The sequence below is a fragment of the Bombus vancouverensis genome, chromosome 15 (genome assembly GCF_051014615.1).
Source record: "Bombus vancouverensis nearcticus chromosome 15, iyBomVanc1_principal, whole genome shotgun sequence".
NCBI classification, from domain to species: Eukaryota; Metazoa; Arthropoda; class Insecta; order Hymenoptera; family Apidae; genus Bombus; species Bombus vancouverensis.
Genome location: NC_134925.1, coordinates 12,584,381 through 12,602,151, shown reverse-complemented (window position 1 = coordinate 12,602,151; position 17,771 = coordinate 12,584,381). Strand labels below are relative to the sequence as shown.

Sequence of the window (17,771 nt, the reverse complement as noted above, 5' to 3'; positions counted from 1 at the left end):
TTATCATTTTACGTTAGATTAGCGTCGGTTACGCAGTTGGCCCCACGATTTGTTCTACATTGTGGCATATTATTATGTTTCGTCGATTTATCTGTTCCGCAAGCAACGGTTCGTACTTTTGGATACGCGGGAAATTTTAATCTTGGAAGAATATTAAGCTTCTTATTAAGCTTTAACTTCGGCCTTGACCTTTTCCTCTTTTTTTTATCAGGGTGCAGGGTACCCATATCGCGCATTTTTACCTTAACGGATGACTGTACGGTTCTAACATGCATAGTTGGGCTACAACTTTTGTCAGAGGTTAATGTTTCTTTGGTAGAAGCTTGTATGGACATATGGAACTTTCCTATCTTGGACATTGCTGCCGCGATCGCCATTGTGTTTTGAGCGCATAAATAACAACAGCTTTTGGTGAAATCTATCCCTAACTCGGAAGCACGATCATCGATTACTTTCTCTTCCTGATCCGTTTGAAACGTACGCACAGGTGGTTCAGAAACATCTTTCTTTTTCTTCTTCTTCCTCTTCCTGATTTCCTTTGCACCCTTCGATTCATCGAATCCTTCGTCCTGCTCTTTTCTCGACGTTTCCTTGACTGCGTCTTCGTGTTGTACCGGAGAAACGCGACGTTCCTCGTATCGTATCGGTGAAACAGTACGTTCCTCGCTGAAAGTAGTCTTTTTCTTTTTTTTCTTACGCTTCTTACATTTTTCTTTCAAACGTTTAAAGAAATTTGACTTGGATTTGCGCGCTCTGACTATCTTAGCTTTTTTCTTTCCGCAACACTGGCTACACCATTGGTAGATCCTCTTAGCTACATTATCAGGCCTTTTGTTGGCCGTAGAATTTGCAGTTTGGACGTTCTCTCTTCCCCTTTCTTCCCTTCTTTCTTTTCCACGAATTTTCCGAGAATTCGAACCTCTTTCCGATACCGGTTGCGCTGTTACGGGACGAAATTAATAATCTAATAAAACAGAATTACGTTTTACGCAATAAATTTACTTGAACTGTATTCCGATGAATTTCGCGCAACGCTCTGTGTAGGTTTAGAACCATTTCTTTCTTCGTTATTCCGTCTATTATATTTGGGATATTGATTTATATTTGCAAATTGAATCTCTGACATCGTTGTTATTGAACAAGACGGAGTGGTATAGTATACTTTTTTACCAATCTCATTAGGTTACATTTTAATTACTATTATTATGGATATTACTGGTATTATGGATCAACGATTAAATTACAATTAATCGATATTGGATGCATCTCTACTGTCGAGAAAAGATCGCATTTCCTTCTATATTAAAATTTGCATATTTTTTATTGCGTTTAGCTTTCGCAAAGATAATTTTGTCAACGATGAAAGGTTAGTTTTTTATTTGTATAGTTACATTTGTACCTATTACGATATATACAAGTATTATTAATGACAAAATTATTTACCGAAATTTTGTGCAAATGAACAACGAATCATGTTGCGATAGGTGATATTAAAATTTGGTCCATATTGGGATTTTAAAACTCCCGGTTATATGAGAACTGGAAGGGCGCCCAACCACATAAATGTAAAAGTTTCTATTTCCGCATAAGCTTAGCACGCGTATTTTTATCAGAGAGGAAATTTACTCTCCGTTTTCATCTTGTGCCTTGAAAACATTTCCATTAGTTTACGGATTAATTATCAATTACTATTTTATAAAGAAATACGATAACTCGTGTTTCGTATCTGTTTATGCTCATTCTCCTTCGATATGATGTATTTTTAACAGCTGTCGAAGAAATAGAAATCGATGAAATAGAAATTAAAATTGACGATAAAATTTGCGTAAAAATGCCTGTACTATTGTTTAATATGATATGTACTGCAATATTTGTTTCGATGTTAGACGCATGTTTACAGGCAATAAAGAATTACGTAAGAAACGATTATGCTGAACCAGGCTGAACGTTTAACGTCACTGGTTGTGATCGTGAACACGAATGACGTCACGCGTTTAGGATAGCACGTATGGAACGAAGTGGTAACTGTCGCCCTCTGACGATAGAGCGACAAACTAACGATACATGATAAACGAGACAGGGGAATGAAAGTCGCAGCGGTGGTAGGACTGTCAGTGGCAACGGTGGCGACTAGCCGATGTCGTGTGTGTGTTTTGTTGCTGATGCGATGCGTCAGCTAAATCTCAAATCATCTGGTAAAAGAGTGTGAGATAAAGAGCGGTCAGCTGTTACAACGATCGTGAGACAGCGAGGCCAAACGAATGGCAGAGAAGTAAATAGTGAAGAAATATAGGAGAAACGAGAAAGTCGAATATCGTGCAACGGAGAAAAGGTTACGAGGGGCGGATCGTCGATGGTAAGGACTGTCCGCGTGCAAGTGATAATATCGGTGGAAAACGATGGCGTAAGTTGGTCAGCTCTGAACCGAGACGTGCCGTGTGTCCTGTGTGCCGTGGCCGTCCGTCATTTTCTCTCGGTTCGCGAACGACGCGTGTGATTAGATTGGTCCGTAGAGTCGCGCGCGCCAACAACAGTACGCGTTCCTAACGTAACGTAACGTCAGTGAAAACACCATCGAATGTGTGCTGCTGTGTGCCCGATCTAGTTGCTATGCAGGCTGAGTGCTGAATACACTGGAAATATTGGTTGGTCTTTGATCACGGTGCATCGAGTGTACATAGGAGGCAACGTTTTGTCGGTTGTCTCTACGTCGCGTTCCCTGTATCGTCTTGTTGGAACTGTTGCCGATTACCACTCGCTATTTCCTCGCGTCGTCGCGTTGTTGTTTTGTTTATTGTTGTTTGCGCGTATTCGCGAGGTGGTGCCAATATCTAGCCAACGACATCTCATCGTGCGAGAGAATATGGTTACGATGATCAGTGATACGTGTGGATATGTTCTTTTTCTCCTGTTGCTGTTGCTGGTTCCTTATATCGAAAGCGGTAAGCGTATATAAATTTGATTTGCTTCGTGCTCCTTGACATACGTTGAATCACAACGATAGAAATTAGTTGAAATCGTTAATCGCGCATCGATAGATCGGTATTTCGTGCAAAATGCACGTTCTTACGTTGCTTAACGTCTAGCCTGTGAAGTGTGCTATTGGCCCGATGACATATGCATACGCGCCTATCTATGCCCATATACATGCACGATATATGTGCGGATCCGCATCCGTGTCCCGTATGCGCGCGCGCGCGCGCGTGTGTGTGTGTGTGTGTGTCTCGACCGTCTCCACGTCTCATGAATCATCCTTTCACGAAGAGCGTGTCTCGCACATTTCTCTCGGATTCTTTCAAAGGAAAACCAAGTGCGGTGCCTGTTTTTTGAGAACGCCTATACTTTTTCTCCTCTTTTTTTCTGCATTAAAGTGAAATTGTCGACCATGGGAAACCGTATTCCATACATATGCCGTTTCTTCGTGTGAATATACAATTTTGTCGATTTTTATATACTAAAATTATATCCGGTGTTTACGGAGATGCAACATTTTACACTCTACGGTTATAAAATACAAAGATTGAGCTCGTTATGCGTCTTAATCTTTGACAAAGAATTTTTTTTAAACTTGAAACACGGATTTCCGTTCTATTTCGAAGAACGGAAAGACACACTAAGCGGGTTTTCCTGACTCACAATGAATTCGTTGAAATCATAGATAACGTTTCTTCGAATATTTATATCGGAGACTCGTAGACCGTGACAAATGCAGTTTATCTTTCTGATTTTCCAATTTAATTTAATACATACGTACGTATTAAATAGGCGCGTGTGCGTACACATACGTGCGTATGTATATATCGCGCATTGGAAAATCATTTGTTTATCGCGAATTTTCATTCGTAGATTTTTCGACCTACATCTGCGAAGAATTTCTGTGTTTGATAAAGAGAGACGCTCTTCTCCAGAGTGTAAATCGTAAAATTACCCCTGCCGGAAGTTCCAATTAAGGACCACTAGCTCACGTATGTGATGGTGATACTAGTGATATAGTCGCGAGTGCGCCGCTACGTTATCTATCTGAAACTAAAAGTCAAGCAGAAAAAAAGAGCGGAACTATCGGAGATTATTATATTAGAGAATCGGAATTTTGAAACAGTCTGGTCTATAGCGGCAGCTTTTCTGATTTTATACCGTTATCATTAAAACGTTTAACGATTTTGCGTCGAATTTGATACGACTTTGATCTTTATAACGTGTAAAAAGCATAATTTACATGCACAGTAACACGTTACATGTAGTAAGTCGAACATGTTGAATGGCGATGAGGATATTAGCAGCTGCCGATAAAATGGGTAACTAATATTTATTAGTTTGGCGTATGATAAAACGTTGAAAAAATATCCATCCATTTTGATTGTCTCGATTCGAAATGGATTTTCTTAGGTTAGCGTCCGACGGCAAAGGGAAATGAGTTATCGCTATCGTGGAATATTTTTCTGGCAATTCCGATTGCCAAGGGAAGAAGGGAATGCGAGCAAAAGGCGGCATCGGTTCGCGCAATGCATCTAGAATATAAAAACGCAGTTAACCGTGATGGGTAAGTCGTTTCGTTGGCCTCGGGGCCATATCTCAAGGACAAAGGATCGATTTTTCTTTTTCCAAGTTTTCGATTCTTCGGTGAAACAATCTTACGATGCCCGTAGAAAGCTGTATCAACTTTGGGAAATCTTTAAGCGCGGCACGTTGCGGCCATCTTCGTATATTTCATTCGAGAAATTGCGTTGGCCTTTGGAAAATGCACGATCGAAAATTGAGTAACATAGATGTTTCACGTCGGAAATTTCACGTAACATTCTCCGTGTAGTTGTTCCACCTAAGACAAAACTTTTTAGTTTCAGGACGGTCTAGAAACGTAGTAACCTTTCGTGCAGCTTCGTTGCTACGTACGCTATCGAATACAACTTGGACGATGATAGATCGTCCCTTCGGCTAGATCGTATACTTATTTTGTTTGAGTAATTTATAAATCACACGCGCACGAGCAATGATTTTACCGTTCTAATAAAATTTTATTTTATCTTACAATTAGTAGCTTTACTTCAAGTTATTTCAACGTGCATTTTTCGTTCCCTAGTGCCAAACATGCACTTCATCGAATTACGTGTATATGTATATCTACAATTAAGAAATGAGTATATGCCAAGTTTTTCCGTTTAATAATTCGATTTGTCTATAGGAAAGTTGTTGGTTTCAGTGAGCAGATACTGAGAGATGGATTCGATATTCGTACCGCGGTTGTCCGTAAAGCAAGCTTACTGCACAAGTTCGATAGCGAATTCAGTTAGTTAGTCAGGCTCGGCTTCTGATTTCTAACGTAATTAACTCGGTATTAAGTCGTGGTTGTCTTGTTCATAGGAAATTCAAGATTATTACCTTATCGTAGTATATACGTATGTCAGTTTTGCTTGCGCGTTTTATATCATGATATTTTTAGTATCGTGAAAGTCCCGTGTATACATACATGTATGTATATGTAATGTAATCGAGGATAACGACAGGATAAGATTTCGATTAGATTTTTATATTCTTTCAAAGTATGGTTGTAGACATTTGTGTCTCGTTAAACGAAAGAGAGGAAGAAAGAAAGAATATGGTTTGCCATGTTATTGTTATTTTTTAATGGCTCTATTTGGTTCGTTGCGTGCGAAATCGCTGGTATTGCGGAAATTCTTTCATTCTCGAAAAGGATCTTTTTGTTTGAATTATTTTACTGCTGCGCGCAACGTAGATAGAACCTTTTTCCGGTTTCCCGATCATCGTCGACAACTTCGTAATTGAAATTGAAATGCGAAGATAGCGTTGAAAAATATCCTGCGGAAGCCGGTTTCGGTAAGGTCAATGCTTTCGTGCGGGTTCTAGATGAGATAGACACGGCCGTGAACACTGCTCTCTCAACAGCGGGCGGATTCGCGACGGAAACGTGACGAAACAGTTGTTATCCAGTTGTGTTGCATCACTTTTACCTCGTTGGACTTGTTCTTTGCGGACCGCGTGCTGCCGCGTCATCGTCCAGAACATATATACATATGTGAAAGAACGAAAGTCCAATAGCAATACTACCGCCGCATCCCTTTGTGGAACTCAAACTTTTGCGTTTTTCGTACGTTCGACCTTAAATCTTTGCTTTTCATTCGATATTATCCAAAGGAGAACTCCGTAAATACGTTAAAACACCCTATAAATATATTCTACATAAATATAATATGTAGAATAGAAAAGAGAGTTGAAATATTTTGTACAAAGATAGGTTTCTTTCTAGAAAGAAATTTTTATTTGAATATATATTTTTATTTGAAACCAAAGAAAATATAGGTTTGATGCATGGCTGGTAAATTCAGAATTGTCGTATCCGTAAGAAACTAACGACGAAGTAAGAACAAAAATGAAACTAGCAGTTTGACAGTCTTTTGGCACCCATATGCGATCGTAACTCGTAGATCTGTTTTCAACTTTTCAAACAGATGGTTCGCGATTGATTCTCTCTGCGCTCTTTCTCCTAAGTGGGTACTGTCACTCACCCTTCGCGCAACCATTATCATACGCTCATACAGCCACATGTCAGAACCAAACAGATGTTGTTATAGTGAGGGGTGTTAGATAGCCTAACCCCTAATAGCTAAATAGACCGTGCAACAAAGTTCCCCATATAAACCTAGTCTCTGCGATTTTTGTCGATACATAGCCGGGTACATGGCTGAAAATTCGATAATTTGAGTTTACTCGTTAGCTTGGTCGTTAGCTTAGCCGTTTGCTTGGTCATTCGCTTAGTTGCATCAAGATCGGTCAAGTCCTAATTTCTTTTCTTGCTGCCACGTGTTTTCACACGATTTCAAAAATGGAAATATCTGTGCCAACTTCCTTAAAATATTTAATAAACGCAAAACGGAGTTTTATGGACAATAACGGTGGACTAACTTATACCATTAAAGTAGCACAATATCGTTGGAAAGTGCGATAAATTTGAAAATGTATAATTAGTACAGGAAATGAAGGAGACCGAAGCGATCGTCTTTGTCCAGAATGTTTAGGAAGATGAACTTTAGGAGGAATTTCTGGGCAGGGATATAGAAGGATCCTGGAGAATTCAGAATTCCCGAATCAAGGGGATCTTATCTCTAAGGTATTCCGTGTTCGGGAATATAGGTGGTCGTCCTGAAACTTTCAACTCGGCATTCCTGGCACAACCGAGCTATTCGGCTTGGCTCAAGGAGCTACAGGGTTTACCCAAGGATATGCAAACACGTACGATAGTTCACCACCGTGGCAGGTCGTATGGTCTTTTCGAGATTTTCAGCTTTTTGCGTCGCATACAAGAGAATACTTCTAATTCGGTCGTGGAAAAAGAAAAACGACGCTCGCTGTTACTACGCAGTTTGACGCGGTGTTTCTTTGCCCCGTCCGATCTGACGCGAAGCACCATGGAAGAGAATTTTGCGAGTCGCGTTTCCGATTCGTAAAGACGGTGTTATTTTTCTTCGATGGGTCACGACCGTCTAGGGGAGAAGTTCGCAAGGGAAAAGGCGATTGGAAAGCTTTTGGAGACCGTCCAGATTTTTGATTGGGGCAGGTTCGACGGTGGCCAAGTTATCGGTGGCTCGTTAATCAACATCTGATTTACCGTCTGCCGGTGGAGCCGGCGCTCCAAGTTTCTAGGAAAACACGCAGTCGCGGAGTTTCGTTTTTTCAGGGGGAAGTTGTAAGTGAAAGGTCAGTCGAGCCGGGCGTGGGAAGAAAGTCTGAAAGGTAGTTTTTACTATCGAGTTGTTTTTTCAGAAAATCGCGTTTCTCTAGATATTCGCCGATTTAAGTTTCACCATTTTGCAGTCCGTTTTCGGATAAGAGTTGTATAGCGCGAGGAAAAGTTTCCTCGTTTGGCTATAATTTAAACTAGACCCGCGATTAGTCGCAATATTATCTGCTGCCGCGCAAAGTCTTTAAAATAGTAAAGAGTAGAAGAAAGTTTGGACTATCCATATTGGCATAAACAACGTGGTGGCTAATACACAGTTTAAAATTCTCACGATAGAACGGGAATATTTACCGAAAAGTTTCCTAACGCGAGCAAGAATTTTATAAATAGGAGAAACAACGTATTTCGTTGGAAGCCATAGAGACATTTATACATACAGTCTGTTTGTGTAGGAATGAAAATTTTGAATTTGAAAAAATTGAGACGAAAGATGGACGATATCGGCGAGAAATGTTTTTGCCCTTCGTGGCTGAATACCTGATGTACTTTGCGTGAAAAGGATGGACGTCTCTTTCTACGATTACTCTCGCTAGATGTTGTCGATCTAATTGCACGCATACTTGTATGTATTTGCGTCGCGCAAAGCGAGGACACAACCGTGTGAGAAACGTTGTATGCCCCCCTCCCTCCAGGACATAGTTGTAAGTTTAGTAACTCGTTTTCCCGCGGACGAAAGTGCATTTCGCATGGAGCGATGGCTAAAGACTCGAACGATCGTCCACCGATATTCCAAAGTTTCGATTGGGAGGTCAAGACAAAAATTGAGAATACTTGGCTAACGAATCTTAGCGACTCGTATCGTAATAATCAGAAGGATTTGGAATTTGTAATTTCCTTCTATTTCGAGGCGTTTCGAACGTGATTTTCTCGGTGATAACGGCGAGGATAACGAGGACGAGATAATCGTTTGCCATGGAAATGTTTTAAAACGTGAGAAATTTTGCAAGTTTAACGGATCGTAAGTTCAGCGTTTACGCACTTTGTAGCCTACGAGTTGGCGATCGCGAGGTTTCGGCGTCGAATGTTCCTTCCTTGAATGTTATAATAGTCAGCCTGTAGATGTAATGGTCCGGGAATAATGCTCGAAAGTTCCTCGCCCATTCGTGGACTATCTGGCCGATATAAATCCTGTCTATCTCGTAATCGAAATCCATGCCGGCGGCACTCTCCTCCCCCAATAAGGGATCCTTTGTTCTCGACTTAAATCTTTGAGTTTAACCGAGCAACCTCCTGCTTCTGCAATTCCCACGAGGACGAAACCCAAGAGAGATGTTACCTCAACGTTTTACGTATTTACGTATCCCGAGTGCAATGGTATTCCCCACGTGGAGATGCCAGAGTCATTAGGAAGTAAGAAAACTGAGTTTTAGCCATTCGACTTTCCGCGATCCGCTGAAATCGGACGCGACCAGTTCTTCCTACAGTTTAGCAGACTAGTAGAGACTCGCTGTAACGCGTTATTCGAAAGTGAATTGTTACCGATGTGTCCTTTAATACGCAGAGTTGCTGAAACTCCATTTTCATCATGAATGGAAACGTTTACGTAATAACGTTCCTCCGGTGAATCGCGTTCTCTAACTTTCGCAAGATAATCGTTGATACTGGCGTTACCGAGCATTACGCACATATATTCGATAAATGGCCATTACGACGACGCAGAGCGTCTCGCGGTGTATGCGAAAGGCCAGGAAACACGTTGTCGAAGCTGATCGAGGCAGGTTGATTTTCTACGTCCATTCGGCGATTGGCGCACACGCTGTAAGAAATATCAACGTCGTAGATACGATGATAGGTGTTGCGATCTCGTGGACATAGTCACCGGGGCATTGTAAATTTCCGATACGTGCCGCTTCCCGTTCCTCTTTGTTTGTCTTTACTGGTAAAAGCGTGGCGCGTCGATCGACCAAAATAATATCGGCTAATTCGACTTTGCGATCTTTACCCATTCTCTGCTTCTTTCCTCGTTCTTGTCCTTTTCATTTCCTCTCTTCCCCTTCTATCTGACTTTGTTGCTTCTATTATTCGCTCGCATTCCCAACCTTTTTCTTTTCGCGATTCACAGTTGCAATAAATTGGTCTCCTATTATTTCTCCTTTCTCTCCGCTTAAGTCGTTCGAAAGCCGGAAACGGAATTTAACCGCCCTTATTACGGAGTCATTATAACTTGCATTTTCGTTAATGCCCCTGAAAAAGCAGCTGGTTACGCGAAAGCAGACAAAAGTTGGCAAGAAATGAAAAGCACCGAAATTAATGCGGTAAGTTTCGCATGCGAGATAAATGCAAGAGTCTCCCAAGAGTCGTGATACGAAACGAGCATCGTTCTAAAAATGTCCGACTTAATTTAGAGATCGTATGACAATCGTGACTGCGATAATATCGAAAATTATCGAACGAAGATTCTTTGGTAATGTCAAGTCCGCGCTGTTCGATAAGCGCTTGCGTTCGTGTTCTGCTTGCGCACTGTGTACGCAGCTATTGCACGAGATAAAACCAGAAAATATGTCCGCACATCGATGTAACGCAATTTTCGATATCAACTGTTTAAGTACACAAATACAGAAATTTTCCGTTTTATGCATTAATTATTAAACGTATAACAATTAAATTTATCATTGTTTATCAGATGTTGCGTTTTTCCCCTTCCGTAGATGGTAAACGCTATTCGAAAAGTATAGAAGCAACTATCGTATTTCCAATTATCCAATTTCGAGTATTCGCGCTGATAGGACTTAATTGTCTCGCTTTGAATCGGAAGCCGCGAATGCTCCAAGTCGGTCGAGATTCGATAACACGATTCACCAACGAAGGATACGTGTCGCCTTTGTCCAAGTAATCGAGGTCTGTCCTATCTTTCCTCGCTATCTCCGCGTTGAAGATGTTCCATGACTATTCGCAAGCTCTGCCTTTTCTCTCTCTCTCTCTCTCTCTCTCTTTTCTCTCATCTCTCTTCTCAATCTTCACATTTTATTTTTTCAAACTGATTTCGTTTCTTGATTACAACATTTTTTTATAGATTTCGGTGTAACGAGCGTAGCGTTAAAATAAAGCTTTCCGTTTGATTCGTGACGGCATGCTTGAATTCTTTGGAATCGCGATAAACTCACACTCTCGTTGTTTCGTACGGGCTAGATCTAGGTACGGCGTGGATAAAACGACTTTTCGAATTTCCGAAAAACACAGGGATACGATGCAGGCAGCTGGATGACCGAAATGGATGAGTGATTCGATTTCAGTACATAGGGGTTGTGTCGAACGCTACGGACAGTGCGCATTTAATTAAATTTTTGTTTTCCTCTTGCTTCCTCTAAACGTCTCTTTTTCTGTTTTTTTTCTTTTTGCTTTTATTTTTCTCTGCCTCATGGTACGTATACACAATAATACAGTGTCGAAAGAGTTCGTCGAGTGTACTTTCATCGATCGATATAGTTGCACTTTGCTCCCCAACGGAAATCTAGCATATTTTTTCCGCTCTTTCTTTCGATTCTTCTAATTTCGTTAATTGCGCTTCGAGGACAGCTCGATCAAAGTTTGAAGTTTAGGAGACTCGATGCTTGAAAGATATTTTCAAAATATAGAGGTTTGGAAATCAAAGTTTAACCAGTGCTTCGATATTTTTCAAATTTATTGTGTTTAAGAAGCGTTGCAGCGATTTAGACGTTCAGTTACGCATACTTTGGATTTTTACAACGTGTAATAACCGCGATACGACGTGATTTAAATGTTCTAAATATCGAAACATCGCTGTATCAAAGGAGCCTGTAACTGTATTTAACTTATATAAAGTTTCGATCGTTTATGAAAGAAAGCATTTCTTCCAAAATTTCTTCGTTTGATTTAAAGTATAGATTCCTAGTTAACGGAAATGTTCTGGCTCGTTACTATAAATAATTCGTACACGTTGGACTCGACAGGAATTTTTTCTAGCTCTATCGATTCTATCTATCGTTGATTGACGAATATAATATCGTAGTGGAAGTTAATGTTACGGCAATCGATATGCCGTATGGCGAACCATCGAAACAGTTTGTGATTGCGTGCCGTTTGAAAACGAGTCAGGTCCGGTGAGTGTGGAAAACCGCACGCGCCTACAGAAAATCAATAACGCAGCCTCCGCATGCCTGGCAAGAGAAGAGTTTTCCTCCTCTTCGTGCAATACCATTGACAATGCACATCATTTTTTCGTGATAACGGATATCCCTAGCGAGATACAAGATACAGGATATACGATACAAATTATCCGATAGCTTCAAGTTTCTATTTTTTAACTATCTTATACTTAATACTTAATACTTTCGTTATGCATAAGGAAACCTGCAGTTTTTAATTGCAAGCATTCGTTAGATCAATGTTTCAAAAACTTGAAATTTCTATCTTTTCATAACGATTTTTATCGGCTTAGGTAAACTTATAGAAAAATTAGGCTTGTGGGATGTTTCGCGAATTAATTTCAGTTGAAAGGAAATACGAACGTATCTGTACCTGTATGACTAAATTAGTTTCAAGCATTAGTCCTTCATTTTGTCAAATATTTTTAAAAACATCCATATTCTTCTTTTCAAATTTGTTAGTCAATTTTTTCGTCCCTCCCTTCCTCTCTCTCTCTCTCTCTCAAATTGTTTATTTTTCTTTGTTAGACAGCTTCGTGAAAGAATAAGTGCGTGCGTGCGTGTGCGTGTGTGTATATATGTTGGGGTTTGTTGGTTAACGGTAGCACTTCGCGTTCCACGTGTATGCCATCGTCGTTGATGGACCGTGGATTAAGATATTTGACAAAGCTGCATAAAGTAACAGTACTTTTACATCGTTTGAAAAATATGCGGCAAATCGGGCGAAGCGATTGTCTCTCTTAGTCCTTTGTTCGCGCCTGAAAACGCTGTATAAATGTCAACGAGAGAAAAATACAATGCGATAACGCGAATTCTCGCCGAGAGACAGAGGCGAAAACAGACCTTTTATGTTTTCACAAATGTAATTTCTGTGAAGTTGCTGCTTTATACTTTTAGTATCGATAGACGATCTGGTCGCGCGTGTGTAAAACAATGGTAACTCGATGTCCGTATGATCCGTGAAATTGCGTTACCGCTCGCCCGTATTTTTCATGATTAACGAAAAAGCGAGAGCAGCGTGACTATGTGGATGCCGGTAGCTAAAACGACCAACAAGAAACGGATAAGCGAGATGATATCGAGGAAGGAAAATGAAACGGACGAGCTGGAAACTAAGAAAACAGACGGGAAAGACGACGATGAAAACGGGACTGAAAAAAAGAAACGAATAGGAAAACGAAAAAGTGTCGTGTTGTTGGCGCGCGATCCTCCTGCAGAAGAATTGGATTAAGCAAGAATCGAAGCAGGGAATCGGAAATAAGAAGTTGATGGTAGCAGGGATAGAACTCATACTAGGTTAAATTAAGTCACGTCGAATAGACGGGGTAACGTTCGTCTCTGTTAATTGACTTTTCGACTTGCCGCGCTTCTCTTTGCAATTAGAACAGGCCGATTTCTCATTGTTTTACGTTTCGCTGCTTGCCTTTCTGTCTGACGTCGGAATGCATCGGAAATTGTAATTTTTTTACGTCGTTGTTGGCTTAGGTTGCGCATCATCCTAACATAACGTTGTCATAACGTCAAACGCGTGAGTTCATTGAAAATCTCAAATACTTCGGACGAAATGTTCGCTCTATGAAACATAGATGTCGACAATGCGAGATAATTATCACTTGCAAATTCGTCTCTCCGAACAGTACATCTATCGTTGAAGGGTTTTAATTGAGTCGTATGTCCGTGTAAACTAAGTAGAAACGAGAAACGTTTCATTTTCCTTGCATTCTAATTTTTTGCGTTTGCATCAAACATCGATTGATCTTTTATTTGAACTGATTTTCGATAAAAAGTGTTAAAAATAGTTATTTTCAGATATCTTCCTACTGAAAGTTTTAAACTTATAACTAATAACCTTTGTACGATATTATGTAATTCCTACTTTTAAGAAAGAATTTATTAACGAATTTTAGCAACGAATTTTAGTAACCCTTGATAATTTATCTTAGAATGGAAGTTTATTCCTGTAACGGAAAATGTATGACACAAAATATGTATGTATGTATTTCGCAAATTAGGGAACTTTATGTGCGAACTTGGTGTATTTTAAACGCGAGTTATTGCCAGAAGCAGCTGGAAAGTTATGTGATTAAGGAAAATATTAGCCCGCAACTGCATAGTACATTTTTCTCTTTCCTTATAAATAGGTAAAGTTTTCATCGCTTTTCTCGTTTGTTCGATGTATACATATAGATTTTTTGGCCGTCCCACTTGAGCCGTCTCCCTAAATCATCTCTATCCTTTAGACATTTCCTACCACCATCGCATATCCGGCCGATCATTTTTCTCAATTTGTACATTCGTGATCATCATTTTTCTTTCGATTATTAAATTATCAAGTTCACGGTCTACACCATAATTCTCAATATGTTGGCGATAGGACGGCTTTCTCAACTTTGTAACGCAACAATAATCCGTTTTAATCGGTCAATTTTATGGTTGCCGATTAACATCGGCCGTGGCTATTCATCGATTATGCTAAATTGCGGTGAGACTAAACTGGAAAACTTGACAGCATCAACATGCCATCTGTTGGTAGTTAAAATAGAAGGGTAGGCAGCAGGGTTACGGCGAAATTGAATCAATAAATTCGCTCTCTCCGAATGCCCCTATTTCATCCAGCTCTTCAATTGCCGCTCCAATCATGTACTAATCCAATCTTCCAATCTACCGGTGCACGTTCGGCGAAACTTTTTATCTGCTTGTGTTTTTGCATTCATTTGTTGCACGTTCATACACGCAGCCGTACGTATAATCGACATAATTTTTATCGACCGACCACTAAATTCCTTTATCGAAAAGATTCAGTTTTAATACTTGAATTTGCCAATTAACAAACAAGATTCGACGAACTTAACCGTATAGTTAGTAATACGAAACAAACAGTGTCTCTACGAAAATTTATGCTTTAATTACCGGTTATATAAACGTAGAGATATACGTAACGAGTGGAAATTTTATTTGGAAAAGCGATACGAAGAAACATTCCAACATATGCTTTCCTTTCGTTCGTAAAGCGATTGGCTTAGCTTCTATACTTGAATGACAAACATTTTGCTATATCGCTGTGCACATATGTATATATTTGAATATTTTAATTAGCGACACAATTCCTGTGAAAGCGAGCCACGCAGTTTTACACGATACACGATAGTACAAATACCGTGAAGATTTTTGTTTACGGTTCGCTGTGAAAATATATAATACGACGATTTCTTGCCGTTGTAGAATTAGAAGCCACCAAGTTTTAGAATTTGATAAGAAAAACCGACGGTGTGTATTATTCGCTATGTGGATCGATAGAATTTTTTCCTCTGCTAACGAAACAGCGCGAATCGGTTAAGGTTAAACTAACAGACGGTTTCGGGGAAGGTGATGGACGCGTCACGGTTACGGACCAACGTTCTTGTAGGTAACTATTTTATAGGTTGCATCGTAAAAGTTTGCACTTTTTACGAATGCTTTACGATGTGGGGCACACGTGTAAAAATAATACCCTTAGAAAGAACCAACCACATTTGCGACGCTTCGAAGCTAATCGGTTGATGCCCATTGAGGCTGGTTACGAGAAAGTTAAGCAATCATCTGGTGAACTATAAGAATGCGAATAACGAGCAGCGTGGATTTACGATTTAATCGTGGAGTTGAGACGAAACGAACCAAGAAATCCATAATGACAAAAATATAGATGGGACAGGAGTCTCTTCTTCCTTCTTACAATTAGTTTTTCTGTAATTGCTAGGCCATGATCGCACACAGATATTTGCTTGAATGTTTTAATATCCATGCTCGGGTGCTTTCTACTCTTTTTTTTTTTGTACCTTCTACGTATTCGTTTCTGCAGGATTCCGTGTATTTCTGTTTAACTGCAAATTATTTATGGAAACTCGTTCGATTTGTTCTACACCGTTTTTTTTCAATCTTATGTTTGCTACGATATACGTGTGTATACATTTTGAATATAGAGCGACAGTATAGTCTAAAGCGATGGTACACATAGTCTAAATGGGAAGTAGCGCAAAAATGGCACAGTGTTAAACGCGTTGGAACGCGTTAAGCCATGAAGGCTGTGTTTTATAAATGAAATTTACTGGAAAATAAAGGGCTCGATCGCATATAACAAAACCTTCGTAGACGCAGCACCGACCAACCATCGTTGTAAAATATATATCCGATATTAGTTTCAATGTTACTTGAATGAACTTTCTCTTTTAATCAAGTTTCGTTGAATTTTATCGAAAAAGAAAGCACGCTTTAGAGCGTAGCGAGATAAAAGGAAATTATTATTATATTTCTTAAAAATTAAAGGCGATATACTTCGAACGGAGATCACTGCGAGTCGATAAATTTCCAAATGTTTGGTAAGATCAAAGGCGTCGTAATTATCAGCCCGAGTAAACAGCTGCATTACGAAGGTCAGCCTCCTTCCTCCGTGATCGGTGGCATTTTATTCGGTTCCGTAACGTAAGGCTCAACGAGAATAGACCTTCTGTCTTTCCACTTGATCTTTTTTGATTTCTCGCATTTTCTCCGTCAAGAAGAAGCACGTACATGTTGATAATTAAAATTGCTCGAGTTGACGAATCCGTACCGCCATGAACGAGTGTTTGGCGTCCCGTAATGTTGTCCGTCGATGTTGTACGCGGTCGCGAATATTCGATAAAGCTAAGGAAACAGGAAGACTGTCATTTGTTCGTGCCTCCGTTACCGATTTTTCTCTTCCGTTCTTCAAACCCGTTTACTCCACCCATCCTCGCTTATTTTCTGGACCTTTTCACCATCTTTTGCGCTCCTTCCTTTCCGTGTCCTCGATGTTCTCCATTCCCAATGATGTTCATTCTCCGTATGTACCGTCCGTACCGCCGTCTCTTGGTACCATCGGTATCATCTGCATCGATGGTACCTCGTAGCGGAACAGATGTAACTCGGAGAGAAAGCAATCTCACGAAAACGGACTTTGTTGGTAACTTCGAATTTCTAGCGGACATCGTTTTCGCTTTGGCATTATTTGTCGCTGTCTTGGATGCCAAGTATGCCATTGTATCATAAAGATAAGAAAAATACCATGCAACGTCATACGACTAAAATAGGGTTGAAAAGAATTTTCATTATATCGTTACGTTAATGGAAGATACGAACAAGAGACTAAATAATTGCGTAATCCAGCCTCGAACATCGAGGCCTTTCAACGATCTTCGATGGAATCTACCTTCTCACAGGGTTGCATCTTTAGGAAGCATTCTGTAATCGGGTGCAAGGATCCCCAGGACGCGTTTCTAATTACCATTAGCGATTATTAATTATAAGATGATAGCCCGCAGCGTGTTTCTACTTTGATAATTATCCAACGTTCACGATTAACTTATAGTTAATTATTAAGCATTTACGATTCAACGATTAGTTATATCGTGTTATACTGTGTAACGTTACGAGGCTAGATATACATACGTACTACCTATGTAGTTGCTCGTATCTAGCAAGATAACTAAATTTACCTTTCAGATTTTTTTCTTATAAAAGATAAATATACGTTTCCTTAAAATCATCTCTTTTCTTGTCTCTATCTGATGATAAGTAGGCGGTAATTAATAATGGCACGAGTCTTTCATCAGCGTTTAGCGAGAACTTTTAACAAAAATTTTTTATACCTGTTTCTTACAGGATATTCGAAGACGATCTTTAATGATAGTCGTGATACGGTTTCCTCGTTAAATAGGATTTTCTTCCTGATAAACTGAAACTCCATCGAGTTGTTTAAAGAAAGCGGAACCGCGTTAATCCGGCGGATAACAAGTTTGTTCGCCCGAAGAATTAAATGTTTACCAATGATAATGATTGCCAAATAAGGCAGATCATCGTTAATTCTTACAACTTGAAACAGTCTCGCTGAAGAAACGAGATGATTGTTCGAGGTGAGC

General features: G+C 39.8%; 2 protein-coding genes across 4 annotated transcripts in view; one reads left to right on the top strand and one right to left on the bottom strand.

Annotated features, from left to right (window-relative positions):
* Window positions 1-8: 8 nt before the first annotated feature.
* Window positions 9-1,126, bottom strand: LOC117160526 (uncharacterized). Its single transcript, XM_033341333.2, has 2 exons — window positions 1,003-1,126; window positions 9-940 (listed from the first exon to the last, which is right to left on the bottom strand). The coding sequence occupies exons 1-2, from the start codon at window positions 1,124-1,126 to the stop codon at window positions 9-11; spliced, it is 1,056 nt and encodes a 351-aa protein (XP_033197224.2).
* Window positions 1,127-2,107: 981 nt separating this feature from the next.
* The window catches only part of kuz (zinc-dependent metalloprotease kuz), an 80,551-nt gene continuing 64,887 nt past the window's right edge, over window positions 2,108-17,771 (top strand). For all 3 annotated transcript variants that reach the window (XM_033341331.2, XM_033341330.2, XM_033341329.2), the window contains exon 1: window positions 2,108-2,942. In XM_033341331.2, coding sequence (XP_033197222.1) covers window positions 2,864-2,942 — 79 coding nt within the window. In that variant the 5' untranslated portion in view covers window positions 2,108-2,863. The remainder of the gene's footprint in view (window positions 2,943-17,771) is intronic.